Consider the following 26,875-nt stretch of genomic DNA (forward strand, 5'->3'; position numbering starts at 1 on the left):
AGAGACCCCTGACCATTAGGTCCAGTCGCAAATGACTCTGGGGTTGCAGCGCTCATCTCGCTTTATTGGCCAAGGGAGCCTGCGTACAGCTTCCGGGTCATGTGGCCAGCATGACTAAGCCGCTTCTGGTGAACCAGAGCAGCACACGGAAACGCCATTTACCTTCCTGCCGGCCAGAGCTATTTATCTACTTGCACTTTGACGTGCTTTCGAACTGCTAGGTTGGCAGGAGTTGCTGACATAATATTAAATACTCATTAAAAAATACTGATAAAACCAAACTCTAAAAACAAGTCACCATAAAATTTATCAAAACATAACTAAAACCAGCAGTTTCAAAACAAATGTGCATAATAAAATTTGGCTGGCTCTGGAGTGAAAACCTCTACTGCGAAATGTAGAGGTAATTTAGATTAGGGAATCACAGAATCATAGAGTTGGAGGGGAACACAAGAGTCCTCTAAGTGAAATGCAGGCATCTTTTGTCCAATGTGGGGCACAACCCCATGGATAGGACTCGCTGGTCTCGCTATCAGGCCACCAGTATAAGGCTTTGGAAATGAAAACAAATATAAGCTTTTGCCCTAGTCATGTTGCTGAAATTAAACTTTGACTCTCCCCCCCCCCCCTCCAAACCAAAATGAGCACTTCATACAAAATCGTAAAGGAATACCTCTTCCAGCGTGAGAGGCCGCTGACTCAGTTTGCCCTTGCCGCTTCTCACGGCATGCCCCCTTTTCACGTCTTCCTTGGAGCTGTATAACTCTGGGAACTCGGCAGATTTCTTCCGGTTGCTCAGAAGATGGGCAAGTTCGTCCATCCGGTTGTATTGCCTTTTCACCTCAAATCTGGGGTCGTTGCTGTTATGCTTGCGGCTCGCGCCATCCATCAGCTGCTGCTTCTCCCATGGCGAGTCATAATCGTTATACTCGGGAAAGAAGGCTCTCTCGTTGGGGTGGGACCTGGGTTCCTCCTCTTCTTCTTCTTCTTCGCTCTCCAGAAACGGATCGGCGATGCCTCCCTTCTTTTCAACGTGTCTGCCCTTCCACCTAAGCTGCTGGTAGTAAGGGATGTGTGGAGGCGCGGCTCTTTTCACAGCTTCCACAAGGTAGTGGCTTCTTGGATAGCCCTCCTCCATCAGAAGGGACCTCTTGTTGCCCTCATGCCTCTCCCCCTCGCTGTGGCGCCTCTTCTCTGGCTCTTCCTCCCCAACACTGGGGTTGTGCCTTTCTTCTGGACCATAGAACCTCTGCTCTTCACCTCCCTTTTCCAGATTTTGTGGTTTCGACAGCTCCTCCCACTCCAAGCGCTGCCGTTCTTTGTCGTGCTGGCGCCTTTTCTCATCCCGGATGCCGTAGCTATGTTGCTTGCCTAGATCTTCCTCACTCGCCTTGCCGCGAAGAGTCCTTTCCTCATAGTGGCGCCTCAACTCCTTTTGTGGTTCATCATGGAGTCTTCTCTCGTAGTGGTGCTGTTTCTCTTCATTTTCCCTGCTGCGCTGCCTCATGTCTCCCTCTTCATTTTCTTCCCTGCTGTGATGCCACCTGCCCCTGTTCTTTCCCTCCATCTCCTCAGAGCCATGAGCCTCGTCGGAGTTTCTCTTCTCCTCAAAATGGTGCCCTACCTCATAATAATGTCTGGGGTAGTGGCTCCTTTTATCCCAGAATTCGCTTTCTTCCTCGCTGGACTCTTCGGGCGAGTCCCTCTTCTCACCATTATGATGTCTCTTGTATTCAGAAGAGTTGCCCAGCCTCGGTTTCCTGTGATAATGTCTTGGTCTGCGGCCTCGCTTCTCTGCATCATCAGGTTCTCTCCTCTCATAAGAGTCTTCGTATTCTCGATGAAAGCTGTGGTGATATTTTTCGCTGCTCTCCTCGTCTTCTTCCTCCTCAGCATCTTCCTCTTCCTTGCTTTCTGGATTCCCCTCTTCTTGACTACGTGTGTTTTCCTCCAAGAACCTTTGGCCTCCAGAACCTTTGAGGTCACCTTCAACCACCCTTCCTGCTGTAGGAGGAGACTTTTTGTCTAGAAGCTCAGACTCCAGCTCTTCGCTGTGTTTCTTCTCATTGCTTTCTTCTTCACTCTGGTGATTTCTTTTATAGCTACCTTCTTCTTCAGTTCTCTTCTCGGCGTCATCTTTTTTTCCCTCCTTGTGGGCTTCATCAAAAGAATAAGGACTCTCTTGGGAGATGACTTGTGGGTTGACATTTCCCTTGTGGATTTTCTCCTCAGGATGCCATTTCTCATTTCCTTCTGCCTGTCTTTTCAATTCTTCTTCATTCGGTTCTTCTCCTCCTCTCACAGTTCCTTCTGGTGGCTTCTCTAACTCCTCTGATTCTGATAAATGCCTCAGCTCAAGTTCTGCAGCTTTGCCTATATTTTCTTCTTCTTGCTTTTGTCGATTGGCTAAAAACAAAACAAAACAAGTTGTGGATTCTTTAGGAGGATGCCATCGTGTTTGCACCCTCTGCCTGCCCTGTTTTCCATCCCTGCCTGCCTCCCATTCCTGTTCATTTCTTACAGCTCATCTGGGAGACTGAGGACCAGAAAAAAGAGGACCAGTGATTCTCCCAATTCAGGTTGGAATGCTATTGCTCATGTTGCCAAAATAGCATCATTGATGCACAAGAGTTCACACTATTTTAGTGACAAGCACAGGTTGAATATATACTACACATTTAAAGCATGTGACACCCCCGGCATAATCTTGGGAACTGTAGTTTACCCCCTCACAGTGCTATAATTCCCAGCACCCTTAACAGAGATTCTTTGAGGGAAGTCATTTGCTTTAAATGTTCAATGTGCATGCAACCTTAATGTGGGAGACTTTTCACTGTGCACTGTTTCAGTAATTATAATATAATTACAAGGGAACAAGTAGGACCACCAATAAAATGTTGCCTTGTTGAATGCTCCTGTTCATTTCTCCCATCAGTCAGCCATTTCCCCTCCCATCTGGTTTTCCATTGCCTCTCCTCAATAGTCCCCATCTGTGACTTAAATAATCCTCCTCATGGACAAGGCTATTGAAAACAAAACATGAAATGTTATGGCCACAGATGCATTGAAAAGAGTCTTAGTTCTGTTCTACTCTAGTTCTTCGCTCACTTTTGCTTTTGCCCTCTGACTCATTTGTCAGGCCACTGTTGGGCCTCTCAAAATTAACCACAGATGTACATTTGTAAGCTTGGGGCATCTTAGGTAGAGGGGGGGAAAATAGGGGAAAAAAATGCGATCACGCTGACCCAAGTGGCGATTGTAGAACCATTTGCAGGCCGGATCCAGAGGGCAGCAGGGCCTGATCCAGCCCCCGGACCTTAGTTTGCCGTCCCCTGTCTTAAATCTTCTGAAAGCATAATTCTCCTGGAGTTTCCCATATGCCCAGCAAGTTTGCCACGCTTGATTAAGGGCCACTTTGATATGAATGGGTTCTTGGACAGTCATGACAGCTTTGCTTGTGAAATTGCATCATCGACCATATTATTTTCTTAGTGTAAAAATGGAGCTAGATGAGCTAGGTTGGATTCCCTTAGGACCTGAGCACTTACTTTTCTTCAGAAGCTCTTTGCACAGTGGATTGATAGGTGGAACATTAGCTTTCGACAAACCGTTCAAAAGAACTTCTACAATGCACCGCGTCACCTAGAGTAAAAACAGGAAAGGAAGGTCAATGTGTTTGCTTTATTTATTTGTTTTTATAAAATACTCAAACTGAGACCTTCAAGAGTGTCAGAATAGGATCGGAATACAAGTGTTTGTTTTTAAAAAATACAAAAGTGAATTAATACACATCAGTCAAAAAAATAAGCCTAATTTCCAGGGTTGTTGGGGTTTTTTGAGAGAGAATGCTCTGTAAACAAACACCCAACTCAACAACAAGCATATTCATTTGTCACCATAAAGAAAGAGGAGATCCAAATATTCCAGAGTGAGAATGGATGCTTCCTTTGAACGTAGTGGGTACAAGATTGATGTACTCTGTGCACAGCCCATTACACTAATTTGAAAGCAAACAGTCATTTGAAGTGGTATTTAATGCCATTAATCTTTTGTCTTCTAATGCAGAGGGAATTGTTGACCCATGCACTTCTATGATTATTTACTCAAAGTAAAATCACACTGAGCTCCAGTAGGCATACTCAAAAGTAAGTGTGCTCAGGAGGGCAGCCTGTACCATACAATGCATTTCCCCCCCGAATCAGATGTAATTGGATGATCTGCTTGGCATAGCATTAAAGAACGATTAAACCAAAGCTTTTCCCTAATTCCAGATGGAGCACTGCCAGACATTATTGTGGGCCAGAGGAATTTGGGGAAAGAAGACAACATTTGCATGACACATTCTTACCCACTCCTCCACCTAGTGTTTAATACTCTTAGGTTCTTAAAGTGGAAAGACATCTATCTGAAATAGGCCTCTGGAGTTGGATTGGAGAAGAAGACAATATGGATGAGGTGCTACCAGACATATGTCAACATATGAGTCTCGGATTCATCTCAAAGGAAACAAAAAGAGATTCTTCACCCCAGCCTTGTTTAGTAAAGAACATTTCTTACTGCATGCAAGGAGCTTTAATTATCGGTGATGGGCAATTTAATTCACTTATAGAGTAATAAAGAGTTTTCCTACTCACCATTTCTTCAACATGATCATCTTTTTCCACCGGTGCTGAACGAACACCTTTGAATAAAAACGTTTCTAATGTCAGAAACGTGGGAACCCCAATGGCAGATTGTAACAGGTGAAAACAAGCCAACATTATAAACTTCAGCAAAATTTGGTTTGGTTTCAACAGACAATTGCTGCATTCCAAGACATTTGTCTCCAGACCAGCAAATGTGTCTTCCCTTAGAAAGCGGTTGCCAAACCTTCTAAATAATGGCACCCATAAGCAGAACAGACCAAATTGGTTGCACTTAGTTCCTACTGAAATCAATGGGATTTAAGACATGACTAACTTGACCCATTGATTTCAGTAGATCCTACACTTGCTCAGTTTTCTGCTTGTCCCATGCTTCCTAGGCATGGCTTCAAGCAGTTTTGCCCTTGCCCCACCTCTTTCCCCTGGAAAACCCACTCTTTACCAATAAATTGGAGCAAACTTCAATCTGGAGAAACCCTGAATGGTGTTTGCTCTGATTCAGCGTTTTAAGATCGGGTTTTTCCAAGGGAAAGTGGTGGGGCCAGGGCAAGTCTGCATGAGCCCAACATTTATTGTTTAGTCGTTTAGTCGTGTCCGACTCTTCGTGACCCCATGGACCAGAGCACGCCAGGCACTCCTGTCTTCCACTGCCTCCCGCAGTTTGGTCAAACTCATGTTAGTAGCTTCGAGAACACTGTCCAACCATCTCATCCTCTGTCGTCCCCTTCTCCTTGTGCCCTCCATCTTTCCCAACATCAGGGTCTTTTCCAGGGAGTCTTCTCTTCTCATGAGGTGGCCAAAGTATTGGAGCCTCAGCTTCAGGATCTGTCCTTCCAGTGAGCACTCAGGGCTGATTTCCTTCAGAATGGATCGGTTTGATCTTCTTGCAGTCCATGGGACTCTCAAGAGTCTCCGCCAGCACCATAACCCATTGTCTTTGTTTTACTCGCAGATTCTGGAAACCGCCCAGAGTGGCTGGGGAAACTCAGCCAGATAGGCAGGGTATAAATAAATTGTTATTGTTGTTGTTGTTGTTGGTTGTTGTTGTTGTTGTTGTTGTTATTCCAACCTTTGCACCAGAATTAAAATTGTATATTGTGTGATGCTTGACTCCTGGAATCCTAACAATGTGCTTTGCATATTACAGCCTTCCTTCTTCACTAAGAACACAATTTTCCAGTCTTTCCTGGTACCCTGAATAGTTTATATAATGTCAACCACTGGAGCACATAACAGGAATCCTGAACACGTCACTTCCAAATGCAGGGTCTTGTTGCTTGCAATACTTCCCTGGTTTAACGCTTCATTCAGATTCCCAGTCCCCATTTCATTCTTTATCCTTGATGAAAGTCAGTGAGAAGAAGAGACACCTCTTTACTAGGATGCTAGACAGCAGGGTGGTGAACCATATTGGTTATCCCTGCTTTACAGTCTGCAAGTTCTTTGCAGATTTAGAACAGCAGACCTCTGTTGTGCCTGCTGCTTCTGAGTGCTTTTGAAGAGGAATCTGCAAAGAAGCCCAGACAAACTTCAAATAGAATCATAGAATCATAGAACTGTAGGGTTGGAAGGGACCCTGAGGATCATCTAGTCCAACCCCCTGCATTGCAGGAATATTCAGCTGTCCCATATGGGGATCAAACCTTGGTGTTATCAGCACCATGCTCTAACCAACTGAGCTTTGCTGAAAAACATTGGTGGTGCCACAGCTGTGGGACTCCATCTCTCCAATGAAATCCCCACTTTTAGAAGAGCTCTGGAAACCACCTTGTTTCCTCGAGGTTTCTTTTAGTGAATGGTGTATTCTTCTCGCTAGTTCTCAGATCAGATGTCTGTTGGTGTGCTTTTAATGAATGAACTCCTTCCACATACTGGTTTCCTATGCTTGCTACTCATTCTGTTTCATTCTCCAGGTATTTTGATTCCCACGCTCCCTTGTAAAGTTCTGTTGCTGCACATGGGTGGGAAAATGGTTTACAGCCTCTTCCCAAGCCCCTTTCTGGACAGATTTATATCCAATGTGAAATATGAATTTAATCCCATGATCTTTCATCATTGTTAAAAGCTATTACTTGTTTAGCTCTTGGATATTGCTTGCTCACAGTGAGTGGATTTTTGTTTGGTTTTTTACATTCCCTAGATTAAAATGATAATAAAAAGTTACGGAAGCATAAACGTTAAGCAGCGATATCATTTTTTAAATGCTTGCTTGGTGCATGAGTTATGGCAGTAATAAAACGAATATATTCACGAGAGCGAGTCGTGTGCTGGCAATGGGAATAGGCATTTCCCCGCCCCCATGAGTCAGCTAGATCACGTTTTCTGTCTCTGTGAAAATGCCCCATCATCTGACTCACAATATTCCCTGACCCCGCTCACTTCCATGACTGCGCCTGACTTATTCTGCAGCGCAGCCAGTCCAAATCCAGAAGAGTGCAGGCCTCTGTTGCTGCACCATTGGAAGCAAACTGTTTTTGCTGAAGCAGTTTTTAATAATGAATGAATAACTCGAGTGTGCAGCAATCCATCCAACACTACACTACTGCAAAAACAGCAACAGCCACCCATCGGTGCAGAATAGGCTCAACATATTAGATGCCATAATTCAAAGTGAGCTAGCCAAGATTGAGCTTTGGTGCCACCAGGGCCCCAAACGCACTTTCATTCAGGAAATGAAAAGTGAATTTACTGCCTGTTTGCATAATTCCAAAGTTCCAACCTCCTCAAAACCAAGTGTTCTTATTAAACAATAATGCTGTGATGGGGATATATGATCTTCAATACCTAATGAAGGCAGTAGCAGCTACGCCAGAGCAGAATGGAAGTTCACTGAATAAAACAATGAAATAACCCTTTAGCACTTAAGCCCGCATTCAATTTCTGCAGCATTTTTCATTGAGGATAATTAGTTTAACCCCCAAGATGTCCGACATCCATCACCACATTATACTAATGACAGATGCAGCTACTCTTTGATAGATTTTTGCATACCTTAAATTATTACATCTAGCAGCAGCCGAAAGGAGACACAGGGAGACTTTTCTGGGTTTTTGAATCTAAGAACTCATGGTCTGGACCAAAACATGCACAGCTCTGCACAAGCTATAATTAACTGTATACTTCAGCTAATCCCTTGAGTATACACCAGGGGAAAGGAATATGTCCAGATATTGCTGGACACCAGCTTTCATCATCAGCTCTGGATTTAGGATGGTTGTGGTCACTTTCCCTGCACAGGGTTCTTTCTTCACTTGTTCCAGGAAGCATGAAGACAAAGACTGAGAAAAGGAGGGGAGTACAGGCTGCTGAGTGCTTGCTAAGCCACACCCACCTGCAACCTGAGCTCTGGGCTCAGGTTAACTCTTTCATGCCTGCAAGTGTGAGTCAGTAACTATATATTACAACAAAACTTTCATTCATTGCTCTGCCTACTTTTGCCTCTGGCCCCATCCACTGCTGTCACATGGCCCCTGGAAGGTTACTCAGAAATGAATGTGGCCCTCAGACTGAAAAAATGTTCCCTATTCCCTAGCCTAAGGAGACAGAGAATGTAATGAAGCCAGTTGCAGCACCGCCAGTTCTGCCTAGCATAAATTTAAACGTCAAAAGCAGCCATCAGCCAGCTGGCAGAGGACCACAGAGGACCATCTGCCTGCACGGTATTCCTGGAGCGCTGCATATTCTAGCCACACTCCTCCCCTCACATGAACTCTGCATCAAAACTGTACTGGGAGTTGCATAACAGCCACTACCTTATGTTGCTTCTCTATCTTGGGTGATGCGGTCTGCACCTTCTGAATCTCTTCTTCAGGGCCAGAGCAAAGCACTGAATTTCTGAGTTCCACCTTCTAGATCAGGGTTGGGGAGATTCTGTGGCTCTCTAGACACTGCTGGACTCCATCTCCCAGCAGTTCCAGCCGGAATGGTCAATGCGCAGGGATGATGGGAGTTGGAGTCCAACAGCATCAAATGGAATGCCACAGAGTTCTAGTTCAATTCATCATAGAAATCCACGGTGCAGCTGCACAGAATGCCAAGTACAGTTCTGGTCATCCCTTCTCAGAATGGGGATCGAAGAGACGGGAAAGGTGCAGAAAAAGGTAACCAAAACGACCGAGGGGTGGGGGGACCTTTAGAAAAGCAGAATTGTTCAGGACTTTTTAGTTTAGGGTGGGAAAGCAGCTGACGAGGCAGGGAAAATGATAATAGCTTTTTATCGTAATGTGTGGTCTAGAGGCAGCAAATAGATAGCAATTCTTCCACTCTTCTATCAACATTTTACAACTTGGGATTCCCCGTGAGATTAATTGACTGTAAAAACTTAGAAAGAGCGTTGCTGGGTTGTACCAAAGGCCTATAAAGCCTGACATCCTGTTTTCCATTGTGGCCAAGCTGGTGCCTCTGGGAACACTGGAAGAACAGTAGGGCAATAGCATTCTCCCCCTCTTGTTCCGTTGAGGTAGAATATAACCAGTGCTTTTTTTCCTGGGGGAACGCAGGGGGACACATACCCCTAAACATTTTGTGAATCTAAGTTTGGCCTCATTGAGGGGCAGTATTTCAATATGAATAGGAAAATGAGAGTACCCCTAAACAATTTTTTAAAGACAAAAAGAACTGAATATAACCATAGTGACTAGGGCATGGGTTTAGGACAGGCTAAGTGTTTAGCCTGTAATCCTAACCCCACATATATGGGAGCAAGTCCCATTAAACTCAATGAGACTTACTTCTGAGTAGACATGATTAGGATCGCTGCCTTAATCACAGATCACACAACTGATTTGTGGGATGATGTACCAGAAGATGCAGTCACTGACGCCAAATTTGAAGGCTTCATAAAAGAGCTAAGAATTGAGGTCTGCCAATGACTATTAAACGTGAGAGCTAAATCAGTCTTCAGAGGCAGTATTCCTATGTGAGCCACATGTTCAGAAGTGGGGAAGAGTCATCACCATTGTGTGAACTCCCCATTTTGAAAACAAAATGCTGATCTAGGTGGACACTCAGTCTGATATACCAGAGAGCCAGTCAGAGAAAAAACTTGGCTAGATGCATCAGTGGTCGGAATCTGTATGGCAGCTTCATATGTTCAGAAAAATGGGCTCCCCACCCCCACCACAACTTGTTTAAGCAAAAGGATTTGTGCCTTTGAAATGTATGCTTCATACTTTTGCATATAACAAATTTTGTCAGCGTGAAGAATCATAGAATCATACAGTTGGAAGGGACCCTAAGAGTCATCTAGTCCAACCCACAGTAATGCAGGAATCTCAGCTAAAGTGCCACTGACAGATGGCTATCCAATCTCTGCTTAAAAACCTCCAAGGAAGGAGAGTCCACAACCATCCAAGGGAGACCACTCCTTTGTCAAACAGCTCTTACTGTCAGTTATTCCTGATGTTGAGTCTGAATCTCCTCTCTTGTATCTTGAAGCCATTTGTTCAGATCCTAGCATCCGGAGCAGGAGAAAACAAGCTTACGCCATCCTCCACGTGACAGCCCTTTAGATATTTGAAGATGGCTATCGTATCTCCTCTTATCCAGGCTAAACACACCCAGCTCCCTCAACTGTTCCTCATAAGGTGTGATGGCCTGGGATTCGGACTCGGATGCTAATCCTGAGGGATCCCAGCCTGCACAGGATTCCCCACCTCCAGAACCAGCTGAGCCGGGACTGGGGCATGAGCCTGAAGGGTCCTCATCTGTGCTGGATCCTCATTGCCTGCAGGTGCTCCACTCTCAGCCCCATCAGAGGAAGCTGAGGTTGCCTCTGGGTCCGGTAACCCTCCAGCCTCTCCTGAGCTGCAGAGACTCAGGACAGAGAGGCGGAGGGAACTAAGTTCCCGCAGGAGGTGTGCTCGCCTCCAGACCAGGAGAGGCGAGTCACCAGAGGATCGGGGCCACCCTATGCCTCGGGGCAGATAAAAGCCGGCCAGCCCTAGTCCCAAGTTGTGGGAGCAACATTGTTGGTTGCTAGTTCCTGCCTGAACCCTGTCCTGCTTTCCTGCCTGAGCTCCTAACCTGCTCTGGCTCCCTGCTTGCAAGCCTGTCCCTGACTTCACCCGACTCCCTGCCCTGCACCCAGCTTCAGCTACTATGGACTGCCTCTATGTTGCACCTTTGACCACGGACTGGACTTGGACCTTGTCTCTCGGGTAACCCACAGGACCAGCACATAAGGCTTGGTTTCCAGACCCTTGATCATCTTGGTCACCCTCCTTTGCACATGTTCCAGCTTGTCAATATCCTTCTTAAACTGTGACACCCAGAACTTGCCACAGTACTCCCAAGTGTGGCCTGACCAAGGCAGAATAGAGTGAGACTATGACTTCTCTTGACCAGGACATGATACTTCTGTTGATGCTGCCTAGAACAGCATTAGCCTTCTTTGCTGCTGCATCATACTGTTGACTCATGTTAAGCTTGTGGCCTACTAAAACCACCAGATTTTTTTTCACATGTACTATTGGCAATCCAGGTGCTCCATATCTTATATTTGTGCAGCTGGTTCTTCCTGCTTATGTGCAAAACCTTACTTTTGTCCCTGCTGAAATTCATTTTGTTAGAATGAGCTGACGGGGTGGGGAAGTTACCCCTGAGACAGAATCACATCTCAAAAAAAGGTGGAATGGGGAAACTGACCCCTTTCTTGAAAACAGTGGTCGTGAACATGTGGCCCTCTTAGAATTTTGGATTTTTATATCAAGAAACTAGGAGGACAGGAGCAGCAGATTAACAAGTAAAGGGGGGGAGTGGGAATGGGTAAAGTGTTACTGAGATAATAAAGCCATATTGTATTATTATTATTTCAAAACAAAGGCAATACTTGCCTGCCCTGAATGAATACTGACTAAATACTGACTAAATTAAGCAAGCAACAACGTTGTGGGCAGCTGTCCGTGCGATTGGCTGAAGCAATAATGTCTTAGACAACCTTCTGCCAAAGGGGTTTAAGAGCTTAATACATGCATTTATGACAATACGCAAAACGGCAGGAACACTGGATGGGATGTATGCCACCCCCAAGAATAACTCAACTGGTTGAATATGTTTAGCATTCAAAATGTGTTTTACGGTAAAACAGGGATGGGGATCCTTTGGTCTGGAGGATGAAATGCAGCCCTCTCTATCTGGAGCTCAGGATTCTCCCCAGGCCACCTGCCTCTCCTCACTGACCTTGCTTTTGCCTCTCTGGAATGCTTCTTGCTTGCCTGGAAGGAGGGTAGAAGTGGTGTGGGAGTGTGCATGTAGAAACTAGACTACTACAAAAGTAAAATTCACATTCATACCTCTTCCATTTCTTGCCTTTGGCCCATTAAAGGCATGTGGTCCTCAGAAGGTTGCCCAGAAAAGCTGAAAATGGTTCCCCATCTGTGCTGTAAAAGGAAGGAATTGCTGGGTGGCCCTGGTCTCCCAGTTCCTAGTCTCTAACAACGGCGCTATACTGTCTCAGTGCAACTTGCAGCCTTAATTCTCCACCCAGGATTGCAGCCTTAATTATCCATCAAGGCGGTGCGGTATTGCAGTTGATTTTATAGAAATCAATAATATATAGCTATCACTTTTTAAAAATAGTATACATCAGCTGGTCCATGGTACTTAAAACCACTGGTTGAGTGTTCAGGTTTTTCTTCATGAGCAGTATTACAGGCTAACATGCCCACATAAAACACAGCACATTTCTTTTGTCAGAAATAAACGTTTTGAGAATTAATGGGCTTTTCCTACCCTTCTTACAGCTCCAAGACTTGGAAAGCACTTGCAGGTAAGTGACTCATCTCAGGAAAAGGCAACACGCACCCTCCATCCAGTTGCCAGAGTGGAGGGAAAGAGCAACAAAACTTCAGCAGTGGGTGCCTCATTCCACAATGAAATTGTTCTCTTTTACTGGCAAGTCAAGTTCACCCCAACAGCACTTATGTTAATAAGGCAAGTTTTAAAGCAAGGATTTCTTAAAACATCCAGTATGTTGTTAAAATCGATAAAATTGATATGGAATTTTCAATTATCCTTGCTTTCTGATCTTGCCAGACGTTGAAATGCAAACCAAAGCAACTGCCTTGAGGTTTCTTTCCTTTGTCTTTTTACAGTCAAGTGGCATATATACTTTTACAAAATGGACTAATAGCAAATGTGTGAAAAGTGCTGGCTGTCACTTTACCTTTCAGTTTTATACCTATAAAATGTCCGTTTCTAGAAACGGGTCTTCAGGATTTTAACATCGTTAATTTGAGCTGTCTGGTTCCATTCAGGCAAAAAACTGAATGAACAACCAGCATGTGGGAGGGCTTGTTCACCTACAGTGGATTTGGTACATGCCCTCGGTAACTACACACAAATACTGAGCATGTATATATTATGCCTTTCCTCCTCCTTCCCTTACACACATGGGTGTGTGAGAAGAAAACACACACCGAGAAGGTATATTTTATGTATCTTTCCCCTTTAATGATCTTTTCTCCTCCTGCTGTCACGGGGACCCTGATTCAGGTTATGCGCACTTGAAACCCAGTGCACTTCTGACATGGGCAAGGAGCCCATCTTTTAGCTTGGTCTCCCATCCTTATATGAGATGCTGTTGCCTTTGAAGAGAAGCTAGTGCAGACTGGCTCTCCCTCTAGGGCACTGAAGTGAGCATAACTGGAGCTGGAAGCTGTGAATGAATACTCCCTATCTGCGTTCAAGCCAAACACACGGTTCCTCTCTTTTAGGTGCGTAACTGAATTGGGGTGGGTATGTGGATGGATGAATGGAAGCCTGACGAGATACAGGAGATGGATCCCTTGGCAGACTAAGAGAGGGCTTTCCCGTGCCCGGGCGAAGTGCCTGTCACCCGGTTCTTGGCTATGGTGCATTGACTCAGCCGTAGGTGGGAGAGGGTTAGGAAAGCACCGCGGGCTCCGCATCCCTGTCCCGCCTTCCCCTCCACTGTTCCCTGCGGTCTGCCGCGCCCGCGCCGCTCTCCGTGGTGCTGATCCGAGCCGCGCCGCTGTCCACAGTGCTGATCGGACCCCGCGCCGCTCTCCGTGGTGCTGACCCAACCCGCGCGGCCCCCCCCTCCCCCGCGCCCTCACTCACCTGCCAGAGCTGCGGCTCCGAGGAGACTGAGCAGCGCCACGGAAGGTACCATGGCCGGCCGACAGGCAGGCACGCAAGCAGGACGGACAGACTTGCTTGCAAAAGCTGAAGCTGCTTCGCCACCAGCTCGCCTCCTGGCCGCAGCTCCACGCTATTTAAGGGAGGGTGGGGAATACAGAGGAGGAGGGGGCGTCGGAGCCAAGGCGGGGAAAGGGGTTTGCGTCAGAGGTGGCCCCCAGGGGGATCGGGGCGGAGAGTCCCTGGGATCGCCAGAAAGATCCTACTCTAGAAGCTGCCGAAGACAGCGAGGCTTTCTCTCCACCGCTGCCAGCCGCCCACAAGGCTTCCTTGCCACCGCGCAAAGCCACCCCCCAGACAAAACTCCTCTCATTAGCTTGCCAACCCGCTCTCGCCCCCGACGCCCCTTCGCTCCCCCTAGCACACCACGGCTCGGTGGTAGAGCATCTGCGTGGCATGCAGAAGGCCCCAGTGTCCAACCCAGCTCCTGGAGAGCCACTGCCAGTCAGGGTAGGCAAGTGGGGTGCAATGGTCTGAGTCAGTAGAAGGCAACTTGTTATGTTCCTTCCCAGAAGACCACCTGGATAATGTCCCTACCCTGCTATGGGTAGAAGAGAGAGCCTCACTTCCATTTTCAATCCGTTTTTCACTGTCAACGCAGTTTATCTTATGATTCTCTGCAGCACCCAGCGCCCCCAGAGAAAGATAGTTTCTATGCCCACCTCCACCCCTCCCATTATGACAACTGAAGAATCCTATCCCGCATCCCCTCCCTCATATTATACACATGGACCCAGCAAGATGCCTGAAAGATCATGGTCCCCACTGCCCTCCGTGACAGTAAAAGGTGGGTGCGGTGGTGGGGTAAGAACTGAGTGCAGAACCGACTTGAACCTGCAGGAAAAAGAGCCACCATTCTTATTTAAGGGCTTCGATGCTAAGGGATTTCCAGCTCCTCTCTGTAAAATAATTTATATTCCCTCCTCCAGCGTCACTCACAGGCAAATGCGCCCGCATTCACTCACGCCCCCACACACTCCTTTTCTGTCTCTCTCTCTCTCTCTCTCTCTCTCCCTCCCCGCAAGACATCCCTGTCAAATGAGCCCTATTTCAGCAATTAAGTTTCCTCACCTTGTCTCATCCCACTGCCGATTTATCTAATGAGCCGATAAAAACTCACAACACCTCGAGAGATGCAAAATGAAAAATGTTCCACAGCAACATCCTCTTTATTGAAGTGCTGATAATGATTTGGGAGAAATGGAACAAACCCAGAGGGGGGGGGGGACCCTTGACGTAAGAATTTATCCAAAGAGTTTCCCGGGATGGGGGTCTTTGATTCTCTCTGAGCAGAATGAATGGACCCCACACTCCTTCCCATTGTCTCGAAACACCGCTATGGATTAGAGAAATCTGCCCACGTTCTTCACTCCTTTGCCTCCTTTCTCCCTGCTGCCTACTGTTGCTTTCCAGCTGCCTGTTGGAGACTGTCAGCTCCTTGGGAACAGAGATTGCCTATACTGCCTACCTAACTCTGAAAGACCACACACATACCGATCTTGCAGTATGCCTCAATCCATCTTTCTATGAGCTCTTTACAGTGCTCAATGTGAGGTGGGGGCAGCCGTATAACCAGCAGAGCTATTGAGCTCATGCAAAGCAAAATATGTCATTATAGCTGGTATTACTAATGCAAGGCAGGACTAGGAAATTTATAGCACTACATGTATTTATTGTTACTACTATTTCTACTAGTAGTAGTTTCACATATAAGACCATCACGTATACCAGGGGTCCCTAAATGTTTCTGGCCCAAGGGTACATGTGGAAATCTATGCAACTCCCATGTGTGTCACAGAATATCTATTTCAGAAAAGAAAATTTGGCCTTTTCCAGACCCTTGCCCCAAACAGGCAAAATACATGCACATACTCCAGGACAAAAAAAGTAGATACACCCCCCCACCCCCAGGCAAGCCCCTCAACCCTGTCAGTGAGGGAAACAGTTGAGTGGGAGCTTGGTCAGTTGCAGAGTTGGGATAGAGCAGAGAGAAAAGCTGAGAATAGTTGAGGCCTGGGTATTAATATTTGTCCAGTGGTGACCAGAGCCTGTGACCGAGTTGCTCACAGGCTAAATCTTTTCTCTGCCTGAGTAGAGCCCTGCTGGATCAGGCCAAAGGCCCATTTAGTCAAGCTCTCCGTTCTCAGAGCAGCCAATCATGGAAGCACCCAGTGCCTGCTTCTGAACCATTACATTTTAGCCCATCTCAGTGAAACATGGCTATTGTTCTCCTCAGATCAGCACAAACGATGTAGTTGCACAAATCTCTCCATTACAAACGATGCTAATTATTTTTATGGACTGAAAATATTCCCCGTCCATTAGTTGCTGAATTCATCCATTGTAAGTCAATGAAGCAAAGCCAAGAAATACTTAACGGTAAAATCTACTTTCATAAAATGAATAAAGAGAACAAGGTCCATTCATTATTTGGCAGTCTGGTAATTACACCAAGCATCCCTCTATTAATTATAACCCAAGGGGGTTAACAACTCACCCTACTAGCCCCCTTACAGCTCTTCCTTCCGGTCAATGGCAAATCCAGCAGACAAAATGATTGCATGGTCTGTGCCATGTTTTCATGCTTTTCATTAAAGAGCAAACTGCCAAACTCCCATCAGAATCTCAGGACTTCCACTGACAGAGTTCAATGGGTGAAGCCTGCCCATAACATCAAACTCCATTTCAACTACTGGGGGTGCCAGAATAGAACTGTCTTGCCCTAACACTCCTATTTTTTTGCCCCAACAGGAGTGGGCAATGTCTCTCTCACACTGGAGAAGCACTCCAATCTGTTGGCTCTGCAGCCCAAACCTTCCTGGGCACTTCCTTCTTGCCAGAATCGCAGTCCAGATGCATGGAGCACTACATCAACTAAGGGGTCTAAGGTGGAGTGCACAGGCTTGGCAGTACCTCTCTCACACCCATGGGGGTGGGGAGGCTGAAGCATGAGCGCCCAGGTGGCTGTTTGCTGCAGCGGTGTGGGAGTTGGTGCATGGGCTGCCACAGCTCCTCCTCGTTCACGTTTGACTCCTCTCCCTCCAAGCTGCCTCCACCCAGCCGTGGTGTTGCTGCTCGAGAAGGGGGTCTGTGTGGCACTGACTCTGGGGATCTGCTGATCAGGTCTGGTGAGGAGGACAACAGGAATAGGATGGGAAGAGATGGACCATGCAGCTCCAGGTGTCATGGAATCTCAGGCAAGGGTGAAGAGGCACCAGTCACCTGGCCATACCACTGTGGGATGGAGCCAGCAATGCCAAATTTTGTCTACCCCCTCCTCCCCTGAATAGTCCAACTCCCTGAGAATGGAGTCAGGGGGTGGGTGCGTAGGTCATGGATAGTGCCCCACAACAAGCCCTGGGCTTATGCTCCCATAGGCAAGTCAATTTCTGCAGAGCTGAGCAGTGATGCTCTCATGGCACCTCCAAGCCATACTGGCTCAAACCTTCTCCCCAGCATCTATATTCATCCTCTGGAGCTCCCCAGCAGGTTCAAGAGAAGTTTTGCATAGGAAGCTGCCTTATACTCAGTCAGACCACACTGGTCCCCTTAGCTCAATATACTCTACACTGACTGGCAGTGGCTTTCCAAAGTTTCGGACAGAAGCTTTCCCCAAGCCAATCTGGAGGTGGCGGAGATTGAACCTAGAACCTTCTGCCTGCGAAGTAGGGATTCTACCACTAAACTATGGTCATGAGGTGTGGACTGTGGATTGTCAGCCTGATAGGAGATCCTAAGGTCTCTGGGGCCTGATGGCAAATGACGACATCCTCTTCCCATTGCCAGGCACATAGAGGGGTTATAACCTCACCAGGAAGCATCCACGATGGCAGGCTTGTTCACAGCCCTCTCAGGCTGCCCTAGAAGTGTGTAGCGGGCCTCTCCATCACGGGGACATGCCCATTAGGTTTCAGGGATTGCTGAACAGCAGGTGTCTCTGGACAGCTGTTTTCACTACAACCAACCCTCTTGCACTGTATACATAACTCTGGGGTTGTCCATGTCCAGGCATGCCCGGGATCTGGGGGTTTGGGCCCTAGACCCATCGCTGCCCAGGTCCCCAAGCCTGGTTGGAATGGCAGAGAGTCACTGAACTAAGGATAATATCGCCATATTGTATGCCCAACATGTTTGGGCTCTGAGCAACACTGCAGTTTCCTCGTGGGTTTTGTGTTAGGTCTTCAACTGAGCTTGGTTTGCTTCATACAATAATTGTAGCATTTCTATTGTAATTATGCTTATGTGAGCCTGCTCAGTGAAGTCTGAGACAGTAAATTTCTCTCATCAAATACAATATTGCATGGGGTTCTGCCTGCTTTAAAACATTTTTAAAATTATTTTTATTGTAGCCTGATGGCAGCCTGATCTGATCAAGAGAGTCCTCTTCACATCTGGGGTTGTCATTTCTGGGATCAATCAATGCAAATTTTCCCCATTTGCAACTCTGAAAGTGACAGATCAGGTTATCTGTTTTCAAAAGAAGATGAAAACTGATCATAACCTGCCATGGAAAGTGAGCAGAAGAGAGCATTCAAACAGCAACAGATAACAGCTTGAATTTAACAAGGGCTCAGAAATATTCTGGGGGAAGAGGCACATCTCCTAACAATTGTGCAAACCCTTGATGTGAAGGGATTGTTAAAGAGCTATGGAGCCCGGCAGGGAACCAGGGGGGGTCTTTTTATGCAGGATGAAGGATGAAAGCTTTACTGAAAAGGTATGAGTGAATCATTTTGTGAGCCTTTCCTCTTCTCTAGTCCAGGCTTCTGTGGCTGCTGCTTCTCCTCTCGGTGGATACAGCTGCTGTAGAAAGCAGTCACGAAAATCCCTTGCATTCTAAAATTCAGGCAAGGGCCGTGGCTCAGTGGCAGAAGATATGCTTTTCATGCAGAATGTTCCAGGTTCAACCCCCAGCTTCTCCATGTAGGGCATGGAAAGTGTCCAGTCTGAAAACCTGGGGAGGCTGTCAGGTTAGATAATATGGAGCTAGATGAACCAAAGGTCTGACTAATTGTAAGTATGTTCCCCATGGGATTCAACAGTCAGCCACAGGTCAGAAAAACCCAGATGATTACAGGTACGTTGGGATTTGCTTGTTTTATTTATAGGATTGGGGTTTTTTGGTACTGAGTTTTTAAACATTACTTACACAGAAAAACACATACAGAAGGAAAGGGGAGAGAGGAAAGAACAGCAAACCATCATAGTGCATGGGAAGGGGGGAGGAAGATCCTCAGTCAGCAATCTCAATTTTCAGAGTGTTTTTTGTGCAACCTTATTCAAGTATGAAGGAATGGGGTGTGAGAGAGAGCGATGGGAGGTAGGGAGAAAGGTGGGTGTGAGAGAGGGAGGAACTTTTAGGCCTCTAGTGGTAGGGTGGAGAGGTGGAGAGGAACTGGGGAAGGGCCAGCTACCCTGTTTCCCCAAAAATAAGACAGTGTCTTATATTAATTTTTGCTCCCAAAAATGCGCAAGAGGGAGAACTGGGAGAAATGCAGGGAATACTTCAGTGTCCCTCCCCTCTTGTTGCACTCAAACTTCTACTACTTCTACTCCTCACCTTCGTCATAAGAGATTATGGAGGTGGAGCCCTGAAATATTCCAAAGTACCTTCACACAGTATATTCCATGACTGCTACCAGGTGTGGTAGGGACACAGGTGGTGCTGTGATCTAAACCACCGAGTCTGGGGGGAATGGGGGATTGGCAAGTGGAGCGAGAAGGGAGAAAGAGCCACTCCTTTTTAAGTGCACATGCAAGCACAAACATTTATGCATATGTAGAGGCAATCCAATTTCTATTCAGAAGTAAATTCTATTCAATGTTCAATCTCTATAGTGTCTATAGGATTGCAACTTTAACCATTGCATTTATACTAAGAGCTTTATTGTCTTGCATGCCATTGCAAGAATTCAGTTGGGGTCTCTTTAGAGAGAATATTTTAAAACATACCATTCTTTCCTAGCGATGGAACAGTTCATTTGCTATATTTGGCTGTGGACTACAGGTAGTGATTTATCTGCCCATTTCCCATTTAATATTCTCAGCAAACTGGGCTAGTCTGGCTGCCTTAATTCACACATTTAAATATTTATAGTGCTTTAATTCTAAGTAAGGCCACTGCTTAATAATAAAAAAAATCACTTTTGAGTTTTCTAGCTAGAAGATTCACAGCTAGAAGATTCACAGAGGCAAATCTCAGCTCTATAAATTAAACCTATCTTTATGTGCAACAAGATATAGGGACTATGGGAGCTGTAAGCATTTTAAAAATCCCAAGGTCTATTAGAACACAGTGGTGCATTTAAAGCTCACTATTTTACCAGCATTTTTCTCTATTGGCTCTCAAATGGGAGTGGAAGGATTTCCCAGATTTATTCATATGTATTACACAGTATATCATCAAAGTAATGGGAAGCCTTAAGCAAAAGCACTTGGTTCAAAAGAGGGACACCTAGTTCTTTCTTGCTCTTCATTCATGGTGGAAAGATCCCCTTGACATCCTGCAAATGTGCCAATCGCTCCCATTGCTCATGTGAAAAGACACAAAGAGATGGCACCATCCTCTCAGCAGGTGAGGCATGGTGGCTCATGGTGACATAAGAACACACCAAGACCCCTGATGGATCAAGCCGATGTCCTATCTAGTCCAGTATCCTGTTCTCACAGTGGCCAGCCTATGGAAAGCATGAATGAGCCAAGGTTCAGTCGCTAGCATTTCCATCCACAAGATCAGGGGTCAGCAAACTTTTTCAGCAGGAGGCCAGTCCACTGTCCCTTAGACCTTGGGGGGGGGGACTATTTTTTGGGGGGGACAGACGAATTCCTATGCCCCACACATAACCTAGAGATGCATTTTAAATAAAAGCACACATTCTACTCATGTAAAAACATGCTGATTCCCGGACTGTCCATGGGCCAGATTTAGAAGGCGATTGAGCCAGATCTGGTCCCCGGGACTCAGTTTGCCTACCCATGCCCAAGATGATCAGATAGCAGGTGATGTGAATTACCAAGGATCACAACCCAGTGGAAGGTCCCAGGTTCTACCCTCAGCAATTTGAGGTAGGGCTGGGAGAGACAACCATCTGAGAGGTGTTGCCAGTAAGTATAGCCATTATTGAGATAGATGGGCCAATGGTCTAAGTATAAGTTGGTTAGAGTGTGCTGCTGGTAATACCAAGGTTGCAGGTTCTATCCCTATTCTAGCCTCACACACCAGGGGATGGATCTTAATGGCATGGCAGCAGGAGACCAACAGCTCACCCAGCCTGTGCAGACTGCAGAATCTAGGGAAGAAGAGGGGAAGTAGTCAGGAAATGGATTCCAGTTACTTCCTTGATACTCTCTATCTCTGCGCTGAATTTGGTTCCGTATGTTTCTAAATCTTGAGGGATAGCATAAGAAGCACAATGCAGAAAGAATTAGGAATCCTACTTACACTTTGAGGGTGGTGCTGTGGGTTAAACCACAGAGCCTAGGACTTGCTGATCAGAAGGTCGGCGGTTCGAATCCCCGTGACGGGGTGAGCTCCCGTTGCTCAGTCCGAGCTCCTGCCAACCTAGAAGTTTGAAAGCACGTCAAAGTGCAAGTAGATAGATAGGTACTGCTCTGGCAGGAAGATAAACGGCATTTCCGTGCGCTGCTCTGGTTCGCCAGAAGCGGCTTAGTCATGCTGGCCACATGACCCGGAAGCTGTACACCGGTTCCCTTGGCCAATAAAGCGAGATGAGCACCGCAACCCCAGAGTCGGTCACAACTGGACCTAACGGTCAGGGGTCCCTTTACCTTTACTTACACTTTAAATGATGACTCTGTAAAAACAAAAGATGGGACAATGGTATTGAGTAATATGAGGTAATGCATGTTCTTTGTACTTTTGTGTCAAAAAAAAACCCCTGGCCAGGACGGCTTTCCTGTTATAGCTTCTGGAGTTGACAAGGCATGTGAGCCTCACCTGTCCTGAGTCTCCTCCAGCTGAGGAATCAGACAACTCAACCCCAAGCTAGTAAGCCCCACCTGGGCTGTGAGTCCTTGCCTTCCTTCCCTCCGAACTGACAGCTGTTAGTTCTGGAATCCTGAGTTCAGGGGTGCTACGTCCCATTTTGCTCCTTGAGGCCAAACAGGAAATGCCACCCTGCTCTGCCACCCCCACCACCACCCATGGGACACTCACCACCACTTAGCCACCTGCCCTTGGCGCTGCAGCAGTGCTGGCATTGCTCCCTGAAAGAGCATGCTAGATCTCTCCCAAATCTCAATACATATTTTGCTCTCCTAGCGTTTGGCTGCTTTCCCAGAACACCGGACCCCAATCGTGCAAGTTTTCAGGGATAACATGGGAGTAATTATCTCTGCTGAGCCCCCCAGGGTAGAGAGGGACTGGCCACCACCCGCAGGTTGTCCAATAACTGCCACTTGCTACAGAATGAGGGGGCAGGGACGCTGGGTGCTGAGCACTGCACAAATTGGAAACTCTCCAGAGCTGTCGCCAGGAGCGGGAGGATCCCTGTTTTTCAAAAATTATTAGAATTCGGACTAAGAAACAGGCATGTTCTGGAAAGATTTTTTTTTTTTTTAAAAAAAAAAAAACCTGCTAAAGAATTCAGTCACTGTGTGCCAAAGTTTTGATCTGAGATGGACTTAAGTCGTTTTGCTACGGTTTATGTGAAGAGTGTGGCTGCTTTCTTTTCCTCTACTTCTTTATTTCACAATTTGGCAAGCCTCACTAAGAAAGATCTAATTAAACAAATGGAATGTGAGAGAAACCATGTAAAGATTTGAGATGCTTTATGGTGCCGTCTTCTGTGGAGGGTTCTAATTAGAAGTGGCAAGAACAAGATTTATGTGCTTTTAGCTTGAGATCATAAAATGGTGAACTGTGACGCACTTGAAAAAGAAGCTTCTTTAAGGGGGCGGAAGACAGCTGATACACTAAAAATGGGGTGTATTTCACATCAAAACTGCATCTGCTTGTATGGTTTTGTATCATATATGGATTATCAAAATGAAGGTCGATCTTTGGTCCTGGCGAACCCTCCCTAGGGCCCAGGGAGAGCAAGCCTGGATCTTAGAGGAACCAAACAATTAATTGTGGAATATACTTGATGGCATCACCTTCTACGGAAGATTCTTATCTGGATTTGGGAAACATCTGCTTATTAAGGGACTTTAAAGGATAGTTGGAATACAGCCCGGAATTTTAGAGGTAAAAGCATGAAATGGAAAGGGGGCTCTCTGAGGGGATGGTGCCAAAAATGACTGATGACAATAAGAGAAAGAAGAAAAAATCCTCTTGCATGTTAATATAAATATGGATTTGTTAAATATGATGGAAAGTTGCATATCAGTGATTGTGATGATGATAAAAGGTTAACATCAGAATTATGATATTGGGAACAAACAACGGAGAAAATGCGGGAACAAGAATAAAAGACTTTCTCTTTCCAGCCCGAACATGGGAAGTCCTATTTAAATTATATAATTTGGCATGTATAATTGGCTAATGTATAATAAAAAATATTTAAACAACAGCATTACACTTTTGACCTCCTACATTTTCTGCCAGTGCCATGTGAGAGACGAGAACTGCATCTATCTCTCTCTCTCTCACACACACACACAGAGACACACACGCACAATGCATATATTGAAACACAAACTCCCTCATGAAATTAGAGATCTGTTGATGCACTTTTATGGCCAGGTGCTCTTAGAGCATTTAAGAAGCAAGGAACAGTCACAACAACCCAACCAGCACTGAAACTTTCACCACACTAGGGAAGTAACACTGCATTTTAATATGGCAAAGATCTTTTCAAACCTTTGTGGATAGAACCGCTGTACAAACAAAACCAGCTTTTAGAGCACAGGTGGGGGGGTCTATGGCCTTCCCAGATGTCGCTGAACTCCCATCAACCCCAGCTTATGAAAGGAGTTGAAGTAGCAACACCTGGCAAGACCCTTTCAACAGACCCAGTTCTCCACTCCTGAGGTATATGATATATCAGTGGGAGTGTGTGATCTCAGAATTCAGAAGATCTGACCTGGAAACCCTACTTCAGCTACAACTTGTAACGTTTAGATTAACAACTTTAATTACTCATCCCCTTTCCTAAAGTGAGTTTAGGAAAGTGTTTTAAAGATAGCCACTCATGACAAGAATTGCCATTGTTTAAAATAAGGAAAGCATTCAAAATAGCCATTACCTTATAAGCAAACAGAATCAGGTAGATTTTCATCACTTTAAGAGGGAAAAAAGCATGCTACACAACTACCCACACAGAACAAAAATAATGCATTTATGGAGCCAGCAAGTTGGCTGATGTGTGCTCGGTTGAGCAACCATATGCTGTGACATACTTGCCTACTACAAAACATTGGAAAACGTGGAGCTAGAAATGGAAAGAGAGGCGACAATCTCTGCCATTGGAACATATGCTGAGAGAAAGAATTGCCTATTTTGAGTCTCTCTTGACCCAAGAAGCATTAGTCAATATGTCTGAATGAGTCAGTTTCTTCTGCATTTCTAGAAACCGTATAGGTAAGCGGAAATGTTCATTAGGTAATTAGGACAATGTGGAGCTTTCACTTACACAGGCCAAAAAGAAGAGCCATTAGGAAAGGCAGACAATGTGGAACTCTACGTACAGGAGCCAGGAGAGAAGGCTGCAAACCTTTGACACACCTGCTGCAGTGTAAGCCTCACTGAACTCTGGACTTACTCAGGACTGGCTCCATTAGACAGAGTGAGGCAGCTGCCTCAGGCAACAGATGGTGTGGGGAAGCAGAGGAAGGCAGCAGGGACTTGAGAGGGCAACAATATATGCAGGGCACCAGACTGGTTACCTCTGGTGTAAGCAACACTGAACTAGACAGTCTGATTTGGTATAAGACTGTCTCCTAATGCGTTGACAGTGCAGTCCTTAGACATTCTTCCATAAAGAACAGTTATTGTTATTAAGCACAGCAACTGAGAGAAAGTGCAGAAGAGGCGGACAGGGCAAAGATGGCTTAACAGATATCTCATCATTACTAATAGGCACTGAAATGCTCACTTCTTATTAAATGGAAAAGGGTAAGCTCAATATACCTATTACTTGGTGAATAAAAAACTGGGCTTGGAATGCTCAGGGAACTGCTTCCTTCATTCTAGTACAACCTCCCCACCAGATTGCTTTTATAGATAACAGCAAGTGTAGCTTGCTTGAAGGTAACAATTTCATATGGAAATGCCCTAGGAATTCCTTTCATTTGCGGTTCCCTCATTTCCTCCTGCAGCTGACATGTTTCCATGAGAACTGCAGAGAGAAGAAAAAGTGAGCTCCAAAGGCAGCTACAGCAACCATCCCAGTGCCTATTTGTGTTTCACTTATACAACACAGGCTGAGAGAGGAAGAAAACAAATCTATAATTTACTGAGTTTCCAAAACGAGTGGGTGGGAAATCTAGCTAAGTCAGACACAGGCTTGCAGTTCCCCAGGCAGAGATGTTTGCTCTGCAGAATTTGCAAGGAGGCTCTTTAGGCAAAGATTTTAAGCTCATTTGTCTTTCCCAGTAAATAGCGTGTTCTCTCCCCCCCCCCCCCATTCTTCTGGGGATAAGCTCCACTGCTCAGTTTGTGTAATGAAAGAGCCCCGATGAGTTAAAACAACTTTTGGGGAAAGGATTTGAAAAAAGGGTGGTAGGTATACGGTGAGTCTGGTGTGGTACTCAACTCCTGTAGAAGAAGAAGAATTAAGAGGAATTGTGGCTGTTCTTTGACACTGTTGGTAAACTAGCTAGTGCTGAATACATAATCCAGGAAGTTCTATCAGATGCTCTGGGGCCTTTGATGGCAGGGCTGGGAATTGGTTTGCTTTGGATGGTCGAAACCCCAGATACAAAATGCTGCTTGACTGATGAAGTTCATTGGCTGACCTTGATCTGTTGTCACCATAACCTACCTTAGAAGGTAGCTATGAGAATATAACTCAGAGTTCCTTGGAGGAAAAGCGGGATGCAATAATAATGAATTAAACAAAACGAAGCTTCTCTGAACTGAGCAACAGTGGATCAATATTTCTGTAAGACAACAACAAAAGGGAGCAATAAGGCTAAACAAGAGGAAGATTCAATCTAGTAAAAGCCCAGTCACTGCAAATTCATTCCCCAGCAGCTGCTACAATGATCCAAATAGCAAGCTTCAAGAGAATTTCCACGGTATCATTTACTTTTATTGATACAAGGGAGAAACCTCTATACAGTCATGCCTCAGGTTACAGATGCTTCAGGTTGCGTGCTTTCGGGTTGCGCACCGTACTGAATCCAGAAGTACCAAAACGGGTTACTTCCGGGTTTCGGCGCTTGCGCATGCGCAGAAGCGCCGAATCGTGACCCACGCGTGTGCAGACGTAGCGCTGCAGGTTGTGAACGCTGCGGGTTGGAAACGTGCCTCCAGCACAGATCACGTTCGCAACCTGAGCGTCCACTGTATTCTTGATGTACACAGAAGCTAACTTTGCTCTTAAAAAACAACCACCACCAACGATCACAGGTCCTGTATAGAACCGAGAATATTAATCTTATTAGTTGAATAAGCAGAGGTCAGAAGCTCAGCTGGTGTGAGCCACACAGCTGAGTAACCACCAGCAACGGTTGCAGTATTTGGGTTATTTTAAGGTTTTAGCTCTTAAAAAGAGAAAGAGATACCTTTGGACTCAGCAGCAGCCACAGCTTTCTCGCTGCCCTTTCAGCAGTTGGAAGACAAGCAAGGCACACGCTTCAAAGATTCAACAAGATCTTGCACTTAAAAAAACAACCACTAGCTATTTCTATGGTCCACTTCCCCAGGGAATTATATTCTGCAGTTTCAGCAATGTGTTTACATTGTCTCTTTTCAAGTTATGCAAAGAATAGGAGGGAAGGGATATAAAACTCCAATTTATAGCCTGCCAATTGATGCATGCCCAAAGCAGTGACAGGAGAACAAGCTTTACAATCTCCTCCCTGAGGAGAAAGGAGCAGGTTACCGTATGCATACATTGCAACACATTGATTAGGTCAATCCCACCCGGGAAAGGCTATGCTTGATC

The 26,875-nt window shown here is 45.8% G+C and overlaps 1 protein-coding gene across 7 annotated transcripts in view; it reads right to left on the bottom strand.

The window, feature by feature from the left end:
- CHGB (chromogranin B) overlaps positions 1–26,875 on the bottom strand; it is a 78,598-nt gene that overhangs the window by 2,153 nt on the left and 49,570 nt on the right. For 5 of the 7 annotated variants that reach the window (XM_083431955.1, XM_083431952.1, XM_083431954.1 and 2 more), the window contains 3 exons: positions 4,635–4,681; positions 3,549–3,642; positions 674–2,406 (listed from right to left, as the gene is read on the bottom strand). In XM_083431955.1, the coding sequence (XP_083288081.1) occupies positions 674–2,406; positions 3,549–3,642; positions 4,635–4,681 (1,874 nt within the window). Of the gene's footprint in view, positions 1–673; positions 2,407–3,548; positions 3,643–4,634; positions 4,682–13,724; positions 14,268–20,982; positions 21,241–26,875 lie in introns of those variants that run through there. The other 2 variants (XM_083431958.1, XM_083431957.1) reach the window with 2 other exon arrangements.

The sequence above is a fragment of the Podarcis tiliguerta genome, assembly GCF_965153285.1.
Source record: "Podarcis tiliguerta genome assembly, chromosome: 3".
Taxonomy (NCBI): domain Eukaryota; kingdom Metazoa; phylum Chordata; class Lepidosauria; order Squamata; family Lacertidae; genus Podarcis; species Podarcis tiliguerta.